This window comes from Podarcis vaucheri (assembly GCF_965113315.1).
Source record: "Podarcis vaucheri genome assembly, chromosome: 1".
NCBI lineage: Eukaryota > Metazoa > Chordata > Lepidosauria > Squamata > Lacertidae > Podarcis > Podarcis vaucheri.
Window position 1 is genome coordinate 139,865,469 of NC_138759.1, and position 23,275 is coordinate 139,888,743.

At 46.0% G+C, this 23,275-nt stretch overlaps 1 protein-coding gene across 32 annotated transcripts in view; it reads right to left on the reverse strand.

Moving 5' to 3' along the window:
• MAP2 (microtubule associated protein 2) overlaps positions 1-23,275 on the reverse strand; it is a 279,546-nt gene that overhangs the window by 23,256 nt on the left and 233,015 nt on the right. For 23 of the 32 annotated variants that reach the window (XM_082230891.1, XM_082230887.1, XM_082230882.1 and 20 more), the window contains 4 exons: positions 22,331-22,392; positions 8,704-8,889; positions 7,566-7,719; positions 3,180-3,523 (listed from right to left, as the gene is read on the reverse strand). In XM_082230891.1, the coding sequence (XP_082087017.1) occupies positions 3,180-3,523; positions 7,566-7,719; positions 8,704-8,889; positions 22,331-22,392 (746 nt within the window). The remainder of the gene's footprint in view (positions 1-3,179; positions 3,524-7,565; positions 7,720-8,703; positions 8,890-22,330; positions 22,393-23,275) is intronic. The other 9 variants (XM_082230885.1, XM_082230884.1, XM_082230883.1 and 6 more) reach the window with 1 other exon arrangement.

The following is a 23,275-nucleotide window of genomic DNA, read 5'->3' on the forward strand; positions in this document are numbered from 1 at the left end:
CCAGAGTGGTGCATGCTCTAGTTATCTCCCGCTTGGACTACTGCAATGCGCTCTACGTGGGGCTACCTTTGAAGGTGACTCGGAAACTACAGCTAATCCAGAATGCGGCAGCTAGACTGGTGACTGGGGGCGGCCGCCGAGACCACATAACACCGGTCTTGAAAGACCTACATTGGCTCCCAGTACGTTTCCGAGCACAATTCAAAGTGCTGGTGTTGACCTTTAAAGCCCTAAACGGCTTCGGCCCAGTAGACCTGAAGGAGCGTCTCCACCCCCATCGTTCTGCCCGGACACTGAGGTCCAGCGCCGAGGGCCTTCTGGCGGTTCCCTCATTACGAGAAGCGAAGCTACAGGGAACCAGGCAGAGGGCCTTTTCGGTGGTGGCGCCCGCCCTGTGGAATGCCCTCCCATTGGATGTCAAGGTGATGGACAACTACCTGACATTCAGAAGACATCTTAAGGCGGCCCTATTCAGGGAAGCTTTTAATGTATGATATTTTAGTGTTTTTTGGTTTCTGTGGAAGCTGCCCAGAGTGGCTGGGGAAACCCAGCCAGATGGGCAGGGTACAAATAATAAATTATTATTATTATTATTATTATTATTATTACATCTGCCTGTTTTGTCACAAAGCACAATGTGAAAAATGCTCCCATCAAGTTCTGTTAGAGAGGATCATTATCATAAAGTTTGAAATCTCATCTTCAGGTGGTATCTTCCACTTGTTAAAAAAATGTGGCAGAAGTGGTTGGGTGGGTAAATACATGATTTTAAATGGATTTGTTAGCTGATGAGTTTCTAATGAGACCTTTACAACTCTGTAGTTCTACTTTGATTTATTTAACATTCAGACACCTCCTGCTGCTCTCTGTGTAAGCACCTCCAGAGCATGGTGCTGTCACAGTGCGACTTTGCTCCCCAGGATGGACTGCCAAGGATGGACTCTCAGCTACTAGGTTAACAGATGCCTCCGGTAAAAGGAGAAAATCTATCTCCAAATGACACTTTAGGGCTGGATATCTATACCCTTTCAGTAATTTTCCTGTCATACTTGCTTATGTTCAGGGTTTTCCGCTCCTTTCTCCTCCTGGAGTTATTACACTCAGCATGGCAATTTAAGCTCAGGTTATGAAACTCCAGCTGCCTTCTATTTGTTTCTATAAACTGACTTGCATAAAGCAGACTGTAGAAAGCAGTTCATTCCAACAGCTACAAGAGCCCCAGCCAGAAATGATATAGGAGAAGTAAAACTGAGGTATTGCTACTACATCCTTCTGGGTTGGACTTACTTTCTAGAAAAGAGATGACAGAGGTTCACGTCTTCCTGGAAATAAAATGATGTGGCCTTGAAGGCTTCCCCTCTAACCTGTAGTTACTCAATGCCAACGTGGAAGATGCACTCTGTACTCAAGCATGTATAGAGGACCTCAGTGAGAACTAGGCTATGGTGTCATAGGCACCCCTGCTAATGGTGAGAGGAGACTTAGGGCGTGTTTACTTTCTATTTGTCCCAGGCCTAGAAAGATGGGGCTGAGTGGTTTTGCCTTTGCTGCACCACTTTCCCCTGTAAAACCTGCTCTTTAATGCTTAATTGGTGAGAATACTTGGGGGAGCCAGTGTCATGACGCCAGAGCTTTTAGACACAGGGAAAACTCTCTCAGAATCATCATATCCTCACACACTTCTCTTTGGCCTTCCCCTGCACATTCAAGCACTATGCACGCTCCTTTGTTGCTGGGGTTGTTTCTTGGCAGTATGAGGGAAGGATAGACATGCATCCCACACCCAGGGCAATTTTGGAGGCTTGTTCCACCCTCCTGCCACTTTTTCTACAAGAATACAAGGTCTCGATTATTGGAAGAATCTACTTTCCAGCCCTCCACATTTAGGTGTTTAGAATCCCCACACATGAACATCCCACTATTCCTGTTCCATGAGGCTCACACAGTGGTAGTAACAAGCAGAACCCCTTTGAAGCAGGCAAGTCCAGGCAAAGTCTACCCAAAGCAGTCAGGAGCCTGAGCTATTGATCATACTACATCTGTAGAGAGCTGTGGCCTCATGTAGGCTAGCAAGAGCCAAGTTGGCTCTGCTTCCTTGTGGAAGTGCCTATGCTGACTTAAAAGGCCTTTGTCGATCTTGTAGTCACTGATTTGTACGCTGCGGAGCAGACGTGGATACTACTCAGGACTCAGCTTTCCCACTTTCCTCAGACTTGGAGGGTTATAGCCTCACTCTGGGAAGGGTCAGATTGTACCTCCATTCCCTTTTTTGTACCTTACACAGGGTAGTATGAGGGGCCAGATGCAGGGATCATGACACATTTTACAAATAGATAAACAGATATTGCTACCATATAGAACCACATGCAAGTTTCATGGAGAGGCACAATGATCTGGAATGGATCCTGGCTAATCCTGCCCATTCTGTCACCTTTCCTTCAATGCAAATCATTTTCAGCGACTGTGTTTTCACACAGTATTAAAACACAAAATACTAAAACATAAAAGTTTGATCTAATAAAGAATGCAATTTACCTATTGAGCAATCCTAATCATTTTTACTTGAGAGTTCCCAAAGTTTGCAGTGGACCTTACTCACTAGTAAGTAAGTATGTTTAGGATTGGAGTCTGAATTATTGGGGTGCACTTTACAACTGCAGTATTTGAAGGAACTGACCTATCCACATTTAATTAAAATAATATTATATTATTGAACATTTATTTGCTTTCCTTGACTGGGCTTTCTAAGGCTCTGTTTTGTAAATACACCAGGTAGCTGCTCCTATTATCTGGCCCTTGCCTTAATACAAAAATATTCCGATGGCATGTAACAAATATATATAACAGGCATTTTTTCATTCAGAAGCACTTCTATGATATAAAAAAGATAAAATTATAGTTGTTTTGAAAATATGTTTGTTCAGTCCACAAAAAGCAGCAGTAGTACATTTGATAAAAACATACCCCCCTCTCCAAAAAAGCCCTAACCTAAAAAGGCTTTGTTAAAACCCCAGAACTGACAAGTTTCCATCCCTCTTGGTAAGGAGATTTGAAGGAAGAGATCCGCATTTGTATCTACCTTCTCCACTCCAGGCCTTTACTCCTCTCTGTGAGACCCTGCATTCTGCTTCCAGTGATAATGCCTGAAACATTGGCTGTTATTGGAACAGAAGCCTTACCTGTCCCCCTTTAGGCTGATATCTGATGTTCTCTGTTGACCCAATTTTGGACCTGATGTTCTTGAGATCAGGGAGAGGCTGGTTAATGAGCCGTAGTTGCTTCGGGGTAGCTGGAGATTTTGGAGGTGTGCGTATGATGGCAACTTTCTTCTCAGTGGACACCAGAATACCAGATTTGGGAGTACCTGGTGTATGGGGGGTTCTGGGGTAGCTGGGGGTCCCAGGAGTGCCCGGGGTACGGGAGGAATAGCTAGGTGGTGTCCCAGGAGTTATGGCGGTGGAACCCGGTGTAGTTGGGGTTGATGTGCCACTCTTTCCTGTCCGGCTTCGAATAGGCTCTGATCCTGTATTGGGGGAAAATAAAACCATGTTGCTGATATTTTCATGGAGCAGAGGACATCTATCTTATATTTCATGAGGGCACCTTGCAGATTATTCACTCTGCCGTGTTTCTGAAGGCCATAAAGAAACGTGAGAATGAGCAATAACTTGCTAAATGAGAGCACTATGATATTCAAATCAGTTAATGTTCAAAGAAGGTAATTTAAAACCAGCAAGGTTAGAGATACTAAAATAATTATTGCATGGTTCGTAGATCACAGGCTTACGGAGAAATCTATTATAAAAGAATACACGTATTACAGCTGACCTGAACATTGTGCAGACATATGGTACCATCCTGTGTGGGACTGCATCACCCCTGCTTGCCCATTTTTCCTAGCTTGCTTTACCTGCCTGCCTGCCTGCTTACCTGCCCATTTCATTTCATCTATGGGTTTTGAATGTTTGTGTCATTTGTACTGATACTGTTTTAGTGATTTAGTTGTATTTGTATATTCTGGCCAGTAAATTCTACTGAATTCCCCCATTTTTTGTATTATTATTTAATATCATACAGATACAGTGGTATCTTGGTTCTCAAACGCCTTGGTACTAAAACAACTTGGAGCCGAAAGATCGCAAACCTGGAAGTAAGTCTTCAGGTTTGCAAATTTTTCTCGGAAGCTGAACGTGCTCTCTTTGAGTGCCACACTTCCGTTTTGAGTATTAAGCTGAGATCTGTCTGTTTTCGCTATTTATTTTGTGTTTTTGCTTTTGCGGCTCTTTTTTGTTTTGTTTTTGTGACTTTATGGAACCCATTTCAGCTGCTGATTGATTGATTATGTGACTGCAGTACATTGTTTATTGCTTTCATTTTATGGATTAATGGTCTCGTTAGATAGTAAAATTCATGTAAAATTGCTGTTTTAGGGGTTGTTTTTAAAACAGATTAATCCATTTTGCATTATTTTCTATGGGAAAGCTTGCCTTGGTTTTGGAGTGTTTTGGTTTTGGAACGGACTTCCGGAATGGATTAAGTTTGAGATCACCTTACCTCACATGTGCCTACTCAACCACTTTGATCAATGGAATTTGCAGGACTACCGGTGCCACATAGTACTTGTTCAGCCCCTGCAAGACCTCGATCATTTAGTGCAGCAGCCCCTGCCCTTTGGAACTCCCTGCCTATTGAGATCAAGCAGGGGCCTTCACTGTGCTCTTCTGAGACCTATTCAAAATATGATTGCACAGACAAGCCCACCCAGGTTATTAGAAAGGGCTCACCCATGCTTCTACTTATCCAAGTGGTTTTCTCCTTGTCCCACTCCTTCCCCAGGGAAAACCTGCTCTTTAGTGATAAATCGGAATAAACAACAATCTGGGGCGGAAACCTTCAGATTTCCCCTGCATAAAGCAGAGGTTGTGTGGATAAGCCCATAGTTGAGGTAATTTTAACCTGTTTTAGTATTTTAGTATTTTAACACTTCTATGTTTTAAAGTGTGGTTATAATTTTTTCTTGATTTTATGGTTTTATCTTTTTTTGTAAACCACTTTGAGGTTTTTTACAATTAAGTGGTGTATAAATTTTATGAAATAACTAAATAATATATTAATATATTTTTAAAGACCATCTACCTCTCTATCTCTCTATTCTTGCGAATTCAACAAGAATGTGGCCTAAGTAGATCTTAAACTCCTTACAAGGTTAACTTAATATCCTCAAAGGAATATAAATAAGAACCTAACTTCTTCTCAGAGTAGAGTCACTGAAATTAATTTGTTAGTCATAGCCATTCATTTCTATGGGTCTACTCTGACTAAAACTTGTTTGAAAATAAAGGATGTTTCCCCACTCTTCACTACTAAATAATCATTATACACACACTAGTATTTACAAGGTTTCTAACAGCAGGACTGAACATTTTCTTTTGTCTTATTCTTACACCAATACACTACAAACATGCTCCAACTTTCAGTAAACAATTGTCTACTCTCCCTCCTTTTAATTATCTTAGTTAATTTAACCATATTTACTAACTCCCATGTCCTCATAATTCACTTGTCCAATGTGGGCATTCATTGTTGCTTTTCCAGGTTAAAACAAATTCTCTTATATGTATTATATTTGTTTGATGGGTGGCCTAGAAATGGAAATTAACAGGATGCTTTATCTGACTTACCAAAATCTGCTAGTAATGTAAAACACAAAAATAATCTGCTGTGGGGGAAACGGAGGAAGCTATCAAAGCAATAAAACAGAGATGAAGAATTCTAGATTTTTTTTGGGGGGGAGGAGGGACTTGAGCTCCCATCAACCCCAGGCAGAGGAGCCAATGGTACAGGATGATGGCAGTAGTAGTTGGGCAATAGGTTATCCATCCTTGATACGAGATTGCTTGGATGGCAGTATGTAAGATATCCCTGCTTATGTACAAGCAGTACTTTGATTCCTGAGCCGCAGCAAGGTTTGTAGGTCTGCATATTTTTCAATGAATCTTCACTTTAGTTAATGAGAGTAAATAGCACAGAAAAGGAAAAGTAATGTTTTTCTAAAGCTCCTTTGCTTAAGGCAACTGAACAACTTCACCAAACTGGATCTGTTTTAAAACATGTTGACCATAACTCTATTATGAGAGCAGAAATGCAAGTGAGTAAAATAATGCCAATGTCATTTTAGCATGTATTTAGCAAGAGGCTAAGGGACGCGGGTGGCACTGTGGGTTAAACCACAGAGCCTAGGACTTGCCGATCAGAAGGTCAGCAGTTCAAATCCCCGCAACGGGGTGAGCTCCCGTTGCTCGGTCCCTGCTCCTGCCAACCTAGCAGTTTGAAAGCACGAAGTGCAAGTAGATAAATAGGTACCGCTCCAGCGGGAAGGAAAACAGTGTTTCCATGTGCTGCTCTGGTTTGCCAGAAGCGGCTTAGTCATGCTGGCCACGTGACCCGGAAGCTGTACACCAGCTCCCTTGACCAATAAAGCGAGATGAGAGCTGCTACCCCAGAGTCAACTGCGACTGTACCTAATTGTCAGGGGTCCCTTTACCTTTAAGAAGAGGCTGCAAATTCAGTTACCCCAAGCTATGCAGCTCAATTCAGTGCACGTTTCCTAAAAAGCAAGTCCCACTTTGTGAAATGGAACTTCCAAGTCATTATTAACACTTAACAGGTATACCGTTGTACACCTGAAATCTCAAGCACATTCACCAGGAATAAACTAATGGCATTTACTTATTCAAATTTTCGCCTACTTCACCCTATGTTACCTTCTTAACTCACTTTATTCTCACAGCAATACAGAAAACCAATCTAGCATCTATTTCCAGGTCCATACACTATGGAGCAGTTGCAGCAACAGGGGTCTCCCCCCCTCCAACAGTTTGTGTAGCTTTCCCTGACAGAATGCACACATGCAGATGAGACTACGCCTGCGTGGAAACTTCCTCTGCTCACCCCCTTTCAATCTGCTTCTGGTTCTGGGACACAGTGGTGCAGGAGAGGGTGAAGCACCGGTCCTTCACTTGCCTGACCTGCCTCTTCCTCCTCTTCTCCCAACCCATCCTGTGCTCCACCCTCCAGCGCTGAAGCATCCCCTGCCTCTGATTCTTGCCTTCTGACTGGTACAGGTCCTCACTGCCTTCCAATCCCAAGTCAGACTCCAGCCCCCGTTCTCCCGGTGCACTCGCCAGTGTCCTGCCAGTCCCTGACATGATGGAAGGGATGGGATGGTGGATAGGTTGTAGGTGGTTCAGCATTAAGCTAAGGGGATTTCTGGGGTGTTGGTGTAAATAAGTGGAGAGAACGTTCAGGAGAAATGTTGTGTGTTAGGGAAACCAGGATGCTGAGCAAGAGCTTCGGGGTAAGAGTAGAGGGGGATATGAGAGTGTGTAAATTGTATGTACAAAACTCTGGCGACCAGCATACATTTTTTCTGTTGTAATTTGTAAATAGTATAAGAGGGTGTATTATACTGTATCATTTTGATATGCACAGAGACCTCAAGAGATTCACACAAAGTGCACCCGCAGGCTAAAGAAAATGTGGAGTTAGAGGGTACAGAAACCTACTGGTGGTCCGTCGCATTGATGAAGAGATGGTGCTGTTCAGAGAGAAAGAATTTTCATCTCGTTCTCTGTCTCCTGACAGGCCCCTCCGGGTGGGTAGAATAGAGGAAGGTCTTGGTAAAGAGGAACGCTTTTCTGGACTCTTGGTTACACCGTCCTAGGAGAAACAATAGAAATTGGGGTTTTTTACTTTTAATTTTTTAAAAAACGGGTAAAATGCAGTTGTTGTGATGACATTTAATTTTCCAGCAGTTTCTCCCCAGCAAGAGCTTCAAACTGTGTCAAGGTAAGGAAGATCAGATCAAGCCTAGAGAGATTCGTTTCCAGCCCCCATGCACCTAGAGGTGAGATTATTACCTCCAGAAGGGATCCAACATGGATTTAACTTTGCTTACAGCATACCAAAGTGAGATGATACAGGCAAAACTGAGTAATTTGGCAGGCTGGGGTAGGGGAGCATAGCTGATTTTAGTTTGGCTATGACTACACTAGTATCAGTCTCAAGTCTGCAGCAAAAAGTCAAAAGGACACCCCCACCTGTAATATTTAGGCCTCATCCTATTGTAGTCATATGGCAAAAAGCTTATTAGGTTTGTGAACTTTGGTTTGAACCAACTAACAGTTTTTAAGAGTGGTTAAAGTGGTATGACAGAGACATCACTGCCTTTTTGCGTGCATGGATTTCTTTGGCAACAGTTGCCCTTAATCAAATGGTGCTTGCGTGTTTTTGAGAAAAAAAATGTTTTAAAATGTTTTAAAGTTTGCAAAACTTGCTTACCCGAGGCAATAATAACTGAACACACTACCTCCAGCACTGAAAAGTATAATGTTTCTCCAGCCTAAATTAGATTTATAATGGATGGATTCCTAGGGTTTTAATCAAACCCTGGGAAGGGAAACATTCCAGTTCAGGATAGGAGCTAATTATGAGTCCTGTAATAAGAAAGGCAATATCTGACAGTGTTTTTTCTTGAATTCAACAGGGGGAAGTTTGTTCACTCCTGCTCTACAGCTCTTTTGTCAGTGTGAACTATTTGTGTTCAGGAGAAGGGCAAGGGGAAGAGAGTGTAAGCAAACAGATCAGAATCCACCTCTGGCCCTTTCTTTGCTATCACTGACTACATTTACTCTGCTGCCTTACCTGAGCATCTGTTTTTGAATATGGCAAGCAGTCTCTTGGGCCTGCGGAAGAGGGCCTGGCAAAATAATTGTCTGCATCAAGCAAAGCTTTTTTAGTAGAAGTTAATGAGCAAGCTGAGCTGGGTCTTGGAGGAAGCAATGACTTTGCTCTAACCTTTGAGGCAGGAATCTTTGACAAAGAAGAAGTCTAGTCATGAGAAAACAAACAGAAGAAACACAACGTGAACATGGACAATGGTGTAAACAGAAAATGCATGCAATATGGAAAACAAACTGCAAAACAAAACTTCTTTTTAAAAAATCACCATGTGTGCAGATCCTAAGGTACACATGTATAAATGAGGCTGTTTTATTGCTTTTTTAAAAAAGTAATGTGAATAAAGAGATTGGGAATATTTTTCAGATTTCAAACATGATCTTTTACTGTTGTTCATAAGTGTGATGGGATGATTAGCTGCTTGTGCGTAAAATCGTGCTCCCTCAGAGTTTGTGCCACGCCACAAACCTCTGTGTGTGACAGAGCTCCTCAAACATGTCTGCCCTAGTCACTCGTAGATTCCGACAGTGGTTGTTTGCGGAAGCGCTTCCAGCAAAGAAGCTCCTTAACGGAAACGTGCCTTCTGGACTCACGACGTGGCAGCTTCCGGCGAAGAATGGGTCTCCCTATGGGAGCTTCTGACACCTCCCCGCTGTTCTGTTTTTGCTGCAAATAATAACATCCTCAAGGTCCCAGGCCACAGAGAGGTTAGGCTGGCCTCGACTAGAGCCAGGGCCTTCTCGGCTGTGGCTCCAATCTGGTGGAGTGCTCTGTCACAGGAGACTAGGGCCCTGCGGGACCTGACATCCTTCCACAGGGCCTGCAAGACAGAGTTGTTCCGCCAGGCCTTTGGTCAGGGCGCAGCCTCACTCCCTCCTCTGGCAACCTGCACAGAATTTTGCTTAATTGGTTGCCATCAATTTGATTTAACTAATTTTTACAATGAAATGTTTTTAGATTGTGTGACTATTTGACTGTTTGATTATTTGATTGTTGTTAGCCGCCCTGAGCCCGGCTTCGGCTGGGGAGGGCGGGATATAAATAAAAAATATTATTATTATTATTATTCTCGCTGGACGTGTCCCTGATCCCTCCCTCTTCCCTGCTAGTTCCTGCTTTAGCTGCTGCGTCTCTCTCCGCATTCATGAGACCTTCCTCCAGAGACCCATCTCTCCCCCTGCTGGTCCCTGCTTTCGCTGCTGACTCCCTCCCAACCTCTGTGAGCCCTTCCACCACCTGTCCCTCCGATGGCAGTTCCCTGACATCCACCTCCCCTCCAGGGCCCCCTTCACCCCCGCCCATTCCCTCTCCTCTGGGCGGTGAGGAGGTAAAACCCCGAAAAGAATCCTCTTCATCTTCAGACGTCTCGAACATTTCCCTCCATCGGTCTTCGTTCCGGTTCGCTGAATCCTCCTCCTCCTCGGAATCAGGGAACCCCTCCAACTCTTCTTCTTCGTCGGTGGTGGCAAAGTATTCCCTCCGGAACCTCGCCACTGGCTGAGGTTTACGTGGGAACCTCTGATGAAAAGTTTCTATTAAAACCTTGTCGTCGACATCCTCTGCCATGACCCAGGTGTTTTCCGACTCCGGTTCCCCTTCCCACATTACCAAATACTCTACTTGATCTCCCTTCCACCTGGAATCGAGAATCTCCGCTACATGGTAGCTGTGTTCCCTCTCCTCCATTGCTGGTCCCCTAGTGACCCTCCCTTCTCTGTCCCCTTTATACGGTGACAGCAACGACCTGTGGAAAACTGGGTGCAGCTTCATGTGGTTCGGTAACCGGAGTCTGAAAGCCACTGGGTTGACCTGCTGCGTGACTTCAAATGGGCCCAGTCTTTTGGGTCTTAACTTCTTACAACCCCCTTTGAATGGTAACCCTTGGGTTGACAGCCACACCTGGTCCCCCACCCTAATGGTTTCACCTTCTCTTCTGTTTTTGTCTGCCTGCCTCTTATATTCCTCCTTGGCCCTGTTTAAGTTAAGTTGGAGCTGGCGATGGATCGCTTCCATTTCTTCTACGAACTGTTCTGCAGCTGGAACGCTCCAGCTCTCCCCTTCCCCCCTGGGAAGGCTCGGGGATGGCACCCGTAATTAGCCAAAAAGGGGCTCATCCCCGTGGACACGTTCTCTGCATTGTTGTAGGCAAATTCTGCCAACGCCAGCTTCTCCACCCAATCATTCTCTCTATCATTCACATAACACCTCAAATATTGCTGGAGGACGCCATTGGCTCTTTCCGCCTGCCCGTTGGTTTCAGGATGCCGGGCAGTTGAGAAATTAACCTCTACATGCAGTAAGCTCATGAGCTTCCTCCAGAACCTGGAAGTAAATTGTTTCCCTCGGTCTGAAACCACCCTCAAGGGGGCGCCATGCAACCTAAACACATTTTCTACAAACAATTTAGCGGTTTCTTCTGCCGTGACCGCATGTGAGCAGGCTATAAAGTGGGCCATTTTGGTTAACAGGTCTACCCCAACCATGATGGCTGTTTTCCCTCTGGACCTTGGCAGATCAGTGATAAAATCTATGGCCACTGTTTCCCATGGTCTTTCAGGTGTGGGTAGTGGTTCTAATAACCCTGCCGGTGCCCGTCTCTCCCCCTTGGCTCGCTGGCATTGGTTACACCCTCTCACATACTCCCGCACATCTTCCCTGACCTTGGGCCACCAAAATTCCCTGGTAACCAGCCACATGGTTTTGTGTTGTCCAAAATGCCCTGCGGTGGGGCTATCGTGCAGCTGCTTGAGTACCTTCCCCCTCAACTCTCCTTCAGGTATATATAACGCTCCCTTGTAGTACAACGCCCCGTTTCTCTCCTCAAAACCTCCGTGTTTATCTCCCTCCCTCCTGAGTCCCCTGAGTTTGTCCTGTGCGTATTCATCGTTCTCCGTTCCCTCTACCAGTTCTCTTTGCCCCACCAATGCCGCCCCACACACCCAGCGGTCCTCTGGAATGACATGCCTCTCTTCGGGTGCTCCCTCCCCCTCCAAATATTCAGGTTTACGTGAGAGAGCGTCCGCCCTAACGTTCTCTGGGCCTGGCACATAACAAATCTCAAAGTTAAATCTGGAGAACTCCTGGGCCCATCTCAACTGCCGTTGGTTGAGCACTCGTGCCGTTCTCCAATACTCTAGGTTCTTGTGGTCAGTGCACACTTGCACCTTATGTTGTGCACCAATTAGCAGGTGCCTTCATCTCCGAAAAGCCTCATGGATAGCAAGAAGTTCTCGATCGTACACCGTGTAGTTCCTCTCGGATTTGTTCAGTTTTCGCGAAAAAAACGCACACGGTCTCCACTCTGACTCCTCCCCCCCTGGCTGCAGGAGAAGCACCGCCCCAATGGCTCTGTCTGATGCATCTGTTTCGACTCTCATCTTTTTTTTGTAAATCCACATGCAGAAGTTGTTCTTCAGAGGCGAAGGCCTCTTTTAGCTCCTCAAAAGCTCGCTCCGCCTCCTCAGTCCAAACAAATTTCTTCTTACTGCTGAGACAGTCCGTTATGGGCGCCGTCAGGTGGGCAAAGTTTCGGATGAACTTACGGTAAAAGTTCCCAAACCCTAGGAACCTCTGCACATCCTTCTTTGTTTTGGGAGTTTTCCATTCCAGCACTGCCTGGACCTTGCCGGGATCCATAGCTAATCCCTTGTCTGACAGGCGGTACCCCAGGAACTCCACCTCCTTGGTATGAAACTGACACTTCTCCAGTTTCACCCACAGCCGGTTGTCTAGCAGCCTGCGCAACACTTCCCTGACGTCTCTCACATGCTGCTCCTCATTCTCAGAATACACCAACACGTCATCCAGGAAGGCCACACAATTCTTGTAAAGCAAAGGCCCTAGTACGTGGTTCATCAGCGATTGAAAGCACGCTGAGCCTGCTTGTAATCCAAATGGCATGACGAGATATTCAAATGCCCCCAAAGGGGTGAACATGGTGGTTTTCCATTCATCCCCTTTCCTTATACGTATCAGATTGTACGCCCCCCTTAGGTCCAGCTTGGTAAAAATCTTTCCCTTCCGCACCCTGTTCAAAATGTCATCTATTCTAGACATGGGAAAGGCCAATGGTTCTGACACTGCGTTTAAGGCCCTGAAATCACACACAAGTCTCGGCTTGTCCGTGTTTTTTTTATCCACAAAAAACACGGGACTACCTCCCACTGCCCTTGACTCTCTGATGAAACCCCTCTTCAGGTTCTTGTCAATGAATTCTCGTAACTCCTGCATTTCTCTGTCTGACATGGCATACAACTTGCCTGCGGGGAGCTACGCCCCAGGCAGTAAATTGATTTGACAATCAAAGGGTCTATGCGGGGGCAGTTGGTCAGCTTCCCTTTCGCTGAACACATCGCTGAGATCTGCGTATTGTCGTGGTACCTTCAACTTCTCCGTTACTTCCGTCCCTGCTAGGGTAGCTTGGGCTCCTGCTGAACCCTTTCCCTCCCTGCAGTGTTCTAAGCAATGTGCAGAACCAAAGGAAACCACTCTCTGATGCCAGCCCACCAGTGGATCATGTAACGCCAGCCAGCTCATCCCCAAAATAATGGGAGCCCCTCCCAAGGTGGCCACATTAAACGCTATCAGTTCCGTGTGCCTTGCCACCCTCATTGTCATTGGGATGGTCTGCAAGCTGACTTCCCCTCCCAACAGCTCCCTGCCATCGATCGTGGTCACCTGTAGGGGGTTGCTTAAAGGGATCGTCTGTATCTGGTGTTCAGCTGCAAACTCCTTGCTCATGAAATTGCAGGAGCTGCCTGAGTCCAACAGCGCCTTAATCTTCAGAGGGTATCCGTTTTGCAACTCTAGTGACACCTCTATCACTAGGGCAGGTTTGGGAGGTTCTGGCATGGGCACTTTCACTGCTCTTTGGCCTGGCTGCTGTGCCCCGACGGTGGCAGCCAGGCGTTGGCTTTTACTTGCTCCGATATCTCTTCCACTCCTCCCTCAACAGCTCCCACCATTCCTTGCCATTCCTTCCTCTGGGGGCAGACTCTGGCAAAGTGACCTGGCTGTTGGCAGAGATAGCATTTCCGGGCGCCTTTTCCCTCCTTCCTACCCCCTTCGCTGGGCTTTGAAACTGCGCGCGCGCGCGCTTTTCCGATTTCCATCGGCTCTGCCAGCGGGAAAGCTGGCTCAGGAATGTCTGGAATGCGGAACCCCTTCCAACGTTCCCCTTTACCTTCCCGCCTCTCCAAAGCTCTTGCCTCCTGGCGCGCTCCTATGGTCAGCGCAGATTTGGTCAGCTGATCCATAGACACCGCCCTGGGGCTCCGGGACAGTTCGTCTTTCACAGCCGAAGAAAGACCTTCTTCAAATAGCATCTGAATGGGTGCCGCCGATAAGTCCCACCCCAATCTGTGAACCAGCATGGTAAACTCAGTCCAGTACTCACGGACAGATCGGCTTCCCTGCTTGCAAGCCATTAGCTGTCTGCGCACCACTCCCTCCTCAATATCGCTGGAAAACATGATATCCATTGCACGAAAGAACTTCATAGTGTCCTTTAGGATGTCATTGTGCGTTGCCATCAGGGGTCTAACCCAGTCCCTCGCCCCCCTCTCAAGATGCCCAATCACGAAAGCAACTCGCGATTCCTCATCAGGGAACTCATCAAACTGCACATTAAGGGCATATTGCATCTCTGTCCTAAAGGCATGGTAGTCCTTGGGGTCCCCCCCAAACTTCTGCACCAATCCTGGTACCTTTCTGGTGAACTGGGTGGCTCTCCCCTTCTTGTCTGCATCCTGAGCCCTTCTCTCCTCAAGCCTCGCCGTCTGCAGCGCAAGTTGGATTTCCAACGCTCGGTATCTTTCTTCCAAGCTTGGACCAGCTCCAACCCCTGCTCCTTCGGTTCCGGCTGGGTCGCTCATGATGCCTTCTCCTGCACAGGCAGCGTACAGAGACTGTCGGAATGCTGTGATGGGATGATTAGCTGCTTGTGCGTAAAATCGTGCTCCCTCAGAGTTTGTGCCACGCCACAAACCTCTGTGTGTGACAGAGCTCCTCAAACATGTCTGCCCTAGTCACTCGTAGATTCCGACAGTGGTTGTTTGCGGAAGCGCTTCCAGCAAAGAAGCTCCTTAACGGAAACGCGTCTTCTGGACTCACGACGTGGCAGCTTCCGGCGAAGAATGGGTCTCCCTATGGGAGCTTCTGACACCTCCCCGCTGTTCTCGCTGGACGTGTCCCTGATCCCTCCCTCTTCCCTGCTAGTTCCTGCTTTAGCTGCTGCGTCTCTCTCCGCATTCATGAGACCTTCCTCCAGAGACCCATCTCTCCCCCTGCTGGTCCCTGCTTTCGCTGCTGACTCCCTCCCAACCTCTGTGAGCCCTTCCACCACCTGTCCCTCCGATGGCAGTTCCCTGACAATAAGCATAAGATATGGTCAGGCCCCTGGTTCATCTAAGGCTGTCCACTTTGCCGGGCAGTGGCTTTCCATGGATTAGGATGGGATTATCTCAGCTCCGCTATCTGAGAGATCTCCAAGTGTCCTGATTTTCCAGGGACAGTCCTGGAATTACAAAAGCCACCCAATCTTCTGATTTGATCTCAGACTGTCCCTATTTTCCCTGCTAGAGCATGAGCCAGCGCTTAATCTGAGCAATGGTGATGGTGGTGGCAGAGAGGAGGCATCCCGTGGCCCCTCTTGAAAAGCAGGTGAGGAGGAGAAGAGGCTGCAGCCGCCAAGGCCCAGCCTCAGGTGACATGCCGGCTCTGGGGGGCAGGCAGAGGGCAGGGCTGCCCAGGGCAGGAAGAAAAAGGAAGCAGAGCAGAGTGCAAGGAGTCTTGATATGGGGGGGTCAAGGAGGGTCACTTGGGGGAGAGTGAGAACTGTCCCTATTTTCATCTGAGGAATGTTGTAGGGTATGTAAGAAGAGTCTGTACCAAAGGCTGAAGTTGGGCATTCAAAGCAAATGCTCCACCTACTGGGCCACAGTCTTCCTCCAGGCCCAGGCTGATAAAAAACTTTATTACTAATGATTGTAACATTTAGTATCAAGTTATTGTTATCTTCAGGATGCCCAAATTGCTAGAAGCTGCATCAGAAATACATGCGTGTGTGTGTGTGTGTGTGTGTGTGTGTGTTTGTTTTTTAAATATGGACAAGAAGTGACAACCTAACATACAAACCACTTTGGGAGTGGACACTGATTTTTAATCTGTAAAAATGTAAATAAATGAAGTGTTTCTGCTTTTTAGTGCCTAAATGGATTAAATTTCATATTTTCTAGTTTAACTCAATTATGCTTTAGGCCTACTGAATAAAAGCTGATAAAATTTGAAAGAACTCCCTTGCCGCGGATGAAATGCTGATTAATTTTTAAAAACTTTTCGATTTTCCCGTCAAAATTCCTACTAGGTATTATTTTCTTTATGTCAATGACAGAACACTTCTGTTGGTAGAAATCTGAAGATATTGGACAATGACGATGACAGAATTTGAGAATGTACCGTAAATGCAAAAACTGAAAATGTATACACATCTACAGATGAAATGACAAAAACTAAAGACAAAGTCTTAAAGAAACAACAGCAGCAAAACTGTTATCCACCACCAGAGTCATCAAGTAGAATCCCATTTCACTTTTATGTATCTATATCTATATATGGACACCACTTTAAACATGCTGTGTTTTTGCAAATGCAAAACGCAGGTACAGCTCATTTCCTCATTGCTGCAAATGCAGAACGCAGGTCCGGCTCATTTCCACCCAGCCATCCACAGAAGAGATATGTATGCAGACATGTATGTACAATTTTTAAAAATCTGATCCCATTGAGATCCCAATATGAAATTTTGCAGGTAGCTTTTGAAATATTAAATAATCAATACATTTTTGGAATTTTTAAATCATACTAATTTTTAAAAAGATGGAGCCAGCTTGTTTTCTCCTGCTCTGGAGGGTAAGACTCAAACCAATGGATTCAAGTTACAAGAAAGGAGATTCCAACTAAACATAAGGAAGAACCTTCTGAAGGCAAGAACTGTTTGACAGTGGAACGGACTCCTTCAGAAGGTTGTGGACTCTCCTCCCTTGGAGGTTTTTAAGCAGAGCTTGGATGGTCATCTGTCAGGGATGTTTTAGCTGAGATCCCTGCATTGCAATGGGTTGGACTAGTTGAACCTTCCAACTCTATGATTCTATAGAAAGCCATATGATGTTTTCTTACCTGTTCGGGGAAGTTTTTAATGTGTGACATCTTAGTGTATTTTTGGTCTTTGTGGAAGCCGCCCAGAGTGGCTGGGGAAACCCAGCCAGATGGGCGGGGTACAAATAATAAATTATTATTATTATTATTATTATTATTATTATTATTATTATTATGAAGAAGTGGCTTTGTTAAGCCTTCATAGCTAAGAGCGAAGGATGGGGCCTGCCCCCCACGACTTGATCCCCTTTAAGAGCAATTTAAGGCAAAGAGACTTTGTCCCCCTTTAGAGCCATGTAAGGCGCCACAACATTTGGCAGCAATTCTGTACATTAATTATATGTTAATTATGCATTGTTAATTGGTACCTTGGCAGTCTCTGTGGTCCAAAAGCCCAATAATTTGTTTCAACATGACTGAACATGAGCATAATTTAATATGTTCTAGAAAGTTGTGACCTTTAAATAAGGTGTCCAAAGTTTAGTTAAACACACACACACACACACACACACACACACACACACGACCAAACCTTTAAAGGGGGCAGAGCAGCCATGATTCTTTATTCACAGGTCTGTCCTATTTACACACAAGGGAGAGATGGTGAGGTGGGCCTAATTTTTCTAACTAAAGGAGCATTTAGGACGGTCTGAATGTTGTCACTTCTGTCATCTTAGGTGGCTGATTTAGGCCACCTTCCTCTCCAGTCCAGCTCACCTCATGTCAGGCCAGGAGAAAAATGCCTGCAGTGGCAGCATAAGATGAAAGCGCGGAGGAGTTCAGCTTTTGGCAATCTGAACGCACCATTTGTTTTGTTTTGTTTATATATATATATAAAATAAGACACCCCTCATTTATTTGAGAATGTACTTAGAAAAAGGGAAATCTTTTTGCAGTGGTTGTTCCCCAAGATTTTTCCTCAGACAAAATAAAAGTTTATGCTAAAAATGGGCCAGAAATATCAGGTTTTTTAAATAGAACTTTGGGGACTCAGGGGAATTACATATATATATATTACTACTGAGATACCTCAAAATAGAAGGGGTGACAACTACAGGTGATATCCAAGTAACTCATGCTCAGAGTAAACCCATTAAAATCAATAAACTTAAGTCAGTTGATTTCAATGGATACATTCTGAGTGTGACTAATGTTAGCTAACACCTCTATTTTTGGACAATGGAATTGCAAAGTGTATATTTTCTTTTAACAATTCAGCAAAATGACACAAGCAAGAACTTTCATTAACATTGCTCCATTGAGTCATCAATTTATCACAAATCTGGCTCTGGCTCTAAGCATTTAACAATATTGATTCTTAATGGAGTTCAGAAACTTTAAAACAACATATATAGGTACTTGTTAATTAGCAGCCTACACCCCATTTTCCAGTTGATTTTCATTGTGCAGAGAGATAAACTTGTGAAGGGGGTGGGGCGACAACTGTCTGTACAGCACACTAGCGAAATAAGCTATGATGTCCTTTTTTTACAGGAGTACCTATTTGCAAAACAGCAATGAAATAGCTCCCTGTTAGAATGGTGTACTTTGAGTTACAGTTCTCTCTCACTCTATGGCTGTCAGCTGAATAAATGGATGAACTGCCACCCAGCTCAACCCCCCACAAGCAAACCCCATCCACTCTTTTGCATTGATTCCCTCACAGCCAAATACTACTTTCTCTCCCCTCATGATTTTTCCTCTCATTGTTCCTTTCTCTTTTCCTCCCTGCTGCCTATGAACATGCTATTACAACAGGGGAGAAAAAAAGGACAGGGGAGGTGGAAGGCTGTAGACAGGATGAGGTAGGAATCACAATGCATGCTGGTTTCTTAGAAAGTAGCCAAAAATGTGTAGTGTATTCCCTATATCTACAGTTCCTCCTTCTCTCCTTTCACGCTGTGGCCAGAGTTTGAGAGGTATAAGTAGAGAGAGGGGAATAAGTCTTCCTTCATTTTTTCTTCTCTCTCCTTCAAACCTGCCCCATTTCAAGCTTTGCTACCTGAAATGCCTCTTCATGGGGTGGTGGGAGAGGTGATGAGGGAGGAAATTATGAGGGTTGGCAACCAGTAGCCAAGTGGCCACTCTGCCTGTTAAGGTTGCTGCACTAAGACCTTGGATAAAATCCACTTGGTCCCTGGCCACGCAGGCATTTGAGGAGGATAGGTTGCTGATACAACGCACTGTGACTAGGCAACCACACGATTCTTTCCACTGAAAACAATCACCTTGTGAAAGGGATGTGGACGCAAACTCGCAGTTCTACTGAACTCATGAGACTTGATCCAAGGATCAAGGATGTGGACAATAGCTCCAATTGGTGAATGGGTACCTGCATTCCCATCCATACAAACAGATGGACAGGAAAGTGTATCATGCAGGGTTGTCCATGCACTTGCCCTTGTGACTCAGGAGGTCTGCACTTGTATACAACTAGGTCAGTAGTTCTAGCATGCATGTTAGCATGGTATACTGGTTTACATGCTTGGATGTAGGAACTGAGAGCACAATATGCTGCTGCCATGAAAGATACACCAGTGGAACTCCCCTGATACTGCCAAAACGGGGCAGAGCTGTGGGTGGAATATGGATGGCACACTGAAGGGAGCACATTTATGCTCTATCCTGCATTCCTTTGATACACAGCCATGCCCCAATGGTGTAAATTTACACCAGCCCTGACGTGGCAGCCCCAGACCTTGATTTTACCAGGACAAGAATAAGCTTTTTAAAAATGAGCAGCCCCTGCATAAATGGCTGTCCCCATGCCTCAGCCATGTCACCGTGATAGAGCACAGGATATTGTGTAAGTTAGCACTGGATATCCTTCATTTAAGATGACCACAATTCAGATGACAGGGTATGTGACATGGGGATACACCTCTCTGGATCTGAACCAGAGATCTCCAGTATATAAAGCATAAGCTCCTTCGACAATTGCTCTGCTCCTAGTGTCTCTGACTGGGACTTGAAGCTAGGGCAAATGTCATGTGCTGTTTCTGATTGCTGAAAAGAACTGCTCGGTGGTGCTTGCAGTCTTGGGGGCACCCTCTCTTCTGCCACCAACATGGCATTTCCCCTACATGAATGTAAAGACTGAGTGAGGACATATCTTCCCCTTTCCTCTAGTGGGCTTCAAATACCTGTCTCTTGCTTCCCAGTCTCATGCCTGCCCTATGGAGCGAGCCACTGGAGGTGGTTGCTGCTTCAGTGTGCATCTTGATCTATTGCAGGCTTTCTCAACCTGTGGGTCCCCAGATGTTGATGGACTACAACTCAAAGCATCCCTGAGCTCTAGCCTTGCTAGCTAGGGGTGATGTGAGTTCAGCAACATCTGGGGACCCACAGGCTGAGAAAGGCTGATCTGTCGGCTGCTTCTGGGTGCGACTTGCACCACTCTCCCAGGAGAGCTGTGCATGCTTTCTGAAGAACCCTTGAGCAGGAAGCTATGTGGTAGCTGCACTGTGTGCTTTCTCCTTTCCTCCCCTTTCCATGTATTGAGCCCATGAGAAATTTGAACCAGTCTGTAGGGATACCCGGGGACACACAGTGATGGGGCTGTTGCTGACTCTGCCGCTGGAGCTGAAGGAAATGGAATGCTGTGACACTGATCTGTGGGGTGTGTATGGTGATGCAGGGAATGTCCCCCATCTTAGTGAATTAAAGGATCCCTGTGTGTTTGAGTGGGACATGGGATCTTGTCCTTCATCAGTGTTTCCTGCTGCTTCTGAATTTTCTACTTATGTGTTTCCCCACTTTCCTCCCAGGTTGAGCAGTGAACGTGGTGGTGTATCTTCAGCTCAGTGTGAAGCTGGTATGGGATTGCTCTCATATAATGACCCTGGCAAACTGATTTCTGGGTCAAAGTAACTGAAACTGGGAGTGCAGTGCTAGCCCACTTACGCGGGAGTAAGTCCAATTGAATTCAATGTGGCTTACTTTTGAGCAGACATACCGTATTTTTTGCCCCATAGGGCGCACCGGCCCATAAGATGCACCTAGTTTTTTTTTTGGGGGGGGGGAATAAAGAAAAAAAAATATTTCCCCCCCAAGGCGCTAGGCTGGGGTGGGGGAAGCCCAAGCTTACCCCGACCCCAGCCCCCAGAACAGGCTGCTCTCCACAAGCCGTGGGAGCCCCCCTGCGGCTTGCACAGAGCTACCCGAAGTGCCGGCGCGACTGCTGAGTGCGCCAGGGTTCGGGATAAGAGGCAGCGCTGCACAAGCCGGAGGAGCCCTCCCGCGGCTTGCACAGAGCTACCCAAAGCCTCGGCGCAACTGCTGAGTGCGCCAGGGTTCGGGATAAGAGGCAGCGCTGCGCAAGCCGGAGGAGCCCTCCCGCGGCTTGCACAGAGCTACCCAAAGCCTCGGCGCAACTGCTGAGTGCGCCAGGGTTCGGGATAAGAGGCAGCGCTGCACAAGCCGGAGGAGCCCTCCCGCGGCTTGCACAGAGCTACCCAAAGCCCCGGTGCGACTGCTGAGTGCGCCAGGGTTCAGGATAAGAGGCAGCGCTGCGCAAGCCGGGGGAGCCCTCCTGCGGCTTGCGCAGAGCTACCCGAAGCCCCGGTGCGACTGCTGAGTGCGCCAGGGTTCGGGATAAGAGGCAGCGCTGCGCAAGCCGTGGGAGCCCCCCTGCGGCTTGCACAGAGCTACCCAAAGCCCCGGTGCGACTGCTGAGTGCGCCAGGGTTCGGGATAAGAGGCAGCGCTGCACAAGCCGGAGGAGCCCCCCTGCGGCTTGCACAGAGCTACCCAAAGCCTCGGCGCGACTGCTGAGTGCGCCAGGGTTTGGGATAAGAGGCAGCGCTGCGCAAGCCGGGGGAGCCCTCCTGCGGCTTGCGCAGAGCTACCCGAAGCCCCGGCGCGACTGCTCAGTGCGCCGGGGCTTTGGGGTGCAGGCAGCGCTGCGCATGGGTGGGAGCCCGGGGAGAACTCCCGTGGGCTCCCACGGCTTGCGGATGCTTCCTGAAGCCTGGAATTCGCCCCATAGGACGTACACACATTTCCCCTTCATTTTTGGAGGGGGAAAAGTGCGTCCTATAGGGCGAAAAATACGGTAGTTCAGGTTGCCCTTTAAATCAGATTTAAATGCAAGTACTTCCATTTTGGGGGGAAAGTAAATTGGTCTCCTCCACACTGGTAGATGGAAGCCAATTGGTAAAGAATAGTGCAATTGAGGTTATTGTGGTTGTACCATATTAAGTGAATTGAAAATGAAATACATAGTTTAGTAGCTTAATATGTTGCCAATCTCCATTCTACCGTGTGTACCAATTAGGAAGTTTTAATAATATATGAGTAATTATGAAAATCAATTGTCTTAAAACTGGCAAATGGTTCCTAAAAGATTTTCACCTGTCTTTCAGATATGACCATAAAACCATCTGGAATACAAAAATGAATGTGAAAACATGAATAAAAAAGAAAACAAGTCTACTCACTGAAAGTTTTTCCTTTGCTTGCTTAAACACCCCAGGACCTTGGTTTGTTTCACCACCAGCAGCTATTAGGTACACAGAAAGAAAAAGACCCTTAATGGTAATTTCAAACTCACCCTTAACATATTCAGTTTGAATTGCCATGCAATATTAAGACACGAATGAATTCATTATTAGCAATAGCTAATGCCAATTAAAAAAACAAATTCAAACTAGCAAATAAAAAAAGGTTATCTGGTTTTCTCTGTCTTGGGCAAGGATGTAGAATGCTTTCCAAGGTAACGCGAGTTCTGGATAATTTTGGAATCTTTTTCAGGCAATCAACCACCATAATATCATAGTATCTTTCTCTGACCTTTTGTGAGCATGGGATGAGCAGGGAAACCCCTCTACTCAGATTTTAAAATAGACTCACATTATTTGATCATGATGAATCATAACCCTGGACCGGATCAAGGACCCAGTTCAGAATCCACAGTTGGTACTTTGAAATCCAGTGTGTGCAATATATGCTTGTATAATGAAAAATCATTCCACAAGGTCACTAAAATGATGATGAAGAGGGAGGAGCGAGCAAGATCATCTGCACTCCCCCCCTCCCCGTCCCCAAGTTTACTTCCTGGTATTTATAAAACATGCATAGAGCTTGAATGTGCTCTGCTATTTTGATCATCCGCTGATAACTGAGCTGTACACACATTGTTAATAACAGTAGCAGGTAGTGTAGTTTATGAAATGCTTGCTAAGGCAGCTGTTGGGCAGAAGGCATCTTTGAGTCTTCCATTTGTTAAACTATTTCAAATTTTAGTTGAGACACCTATGGTTAATTCTCATTGGCCTAGGCAAATGTGGCAAGACTTGTTTGCCTACAATTCCAATGGTTTGAACTCAAGTTTATTGCCAACATGACTGCACTTTTCCTTTGATATGTGACCCTCACTTAAATAA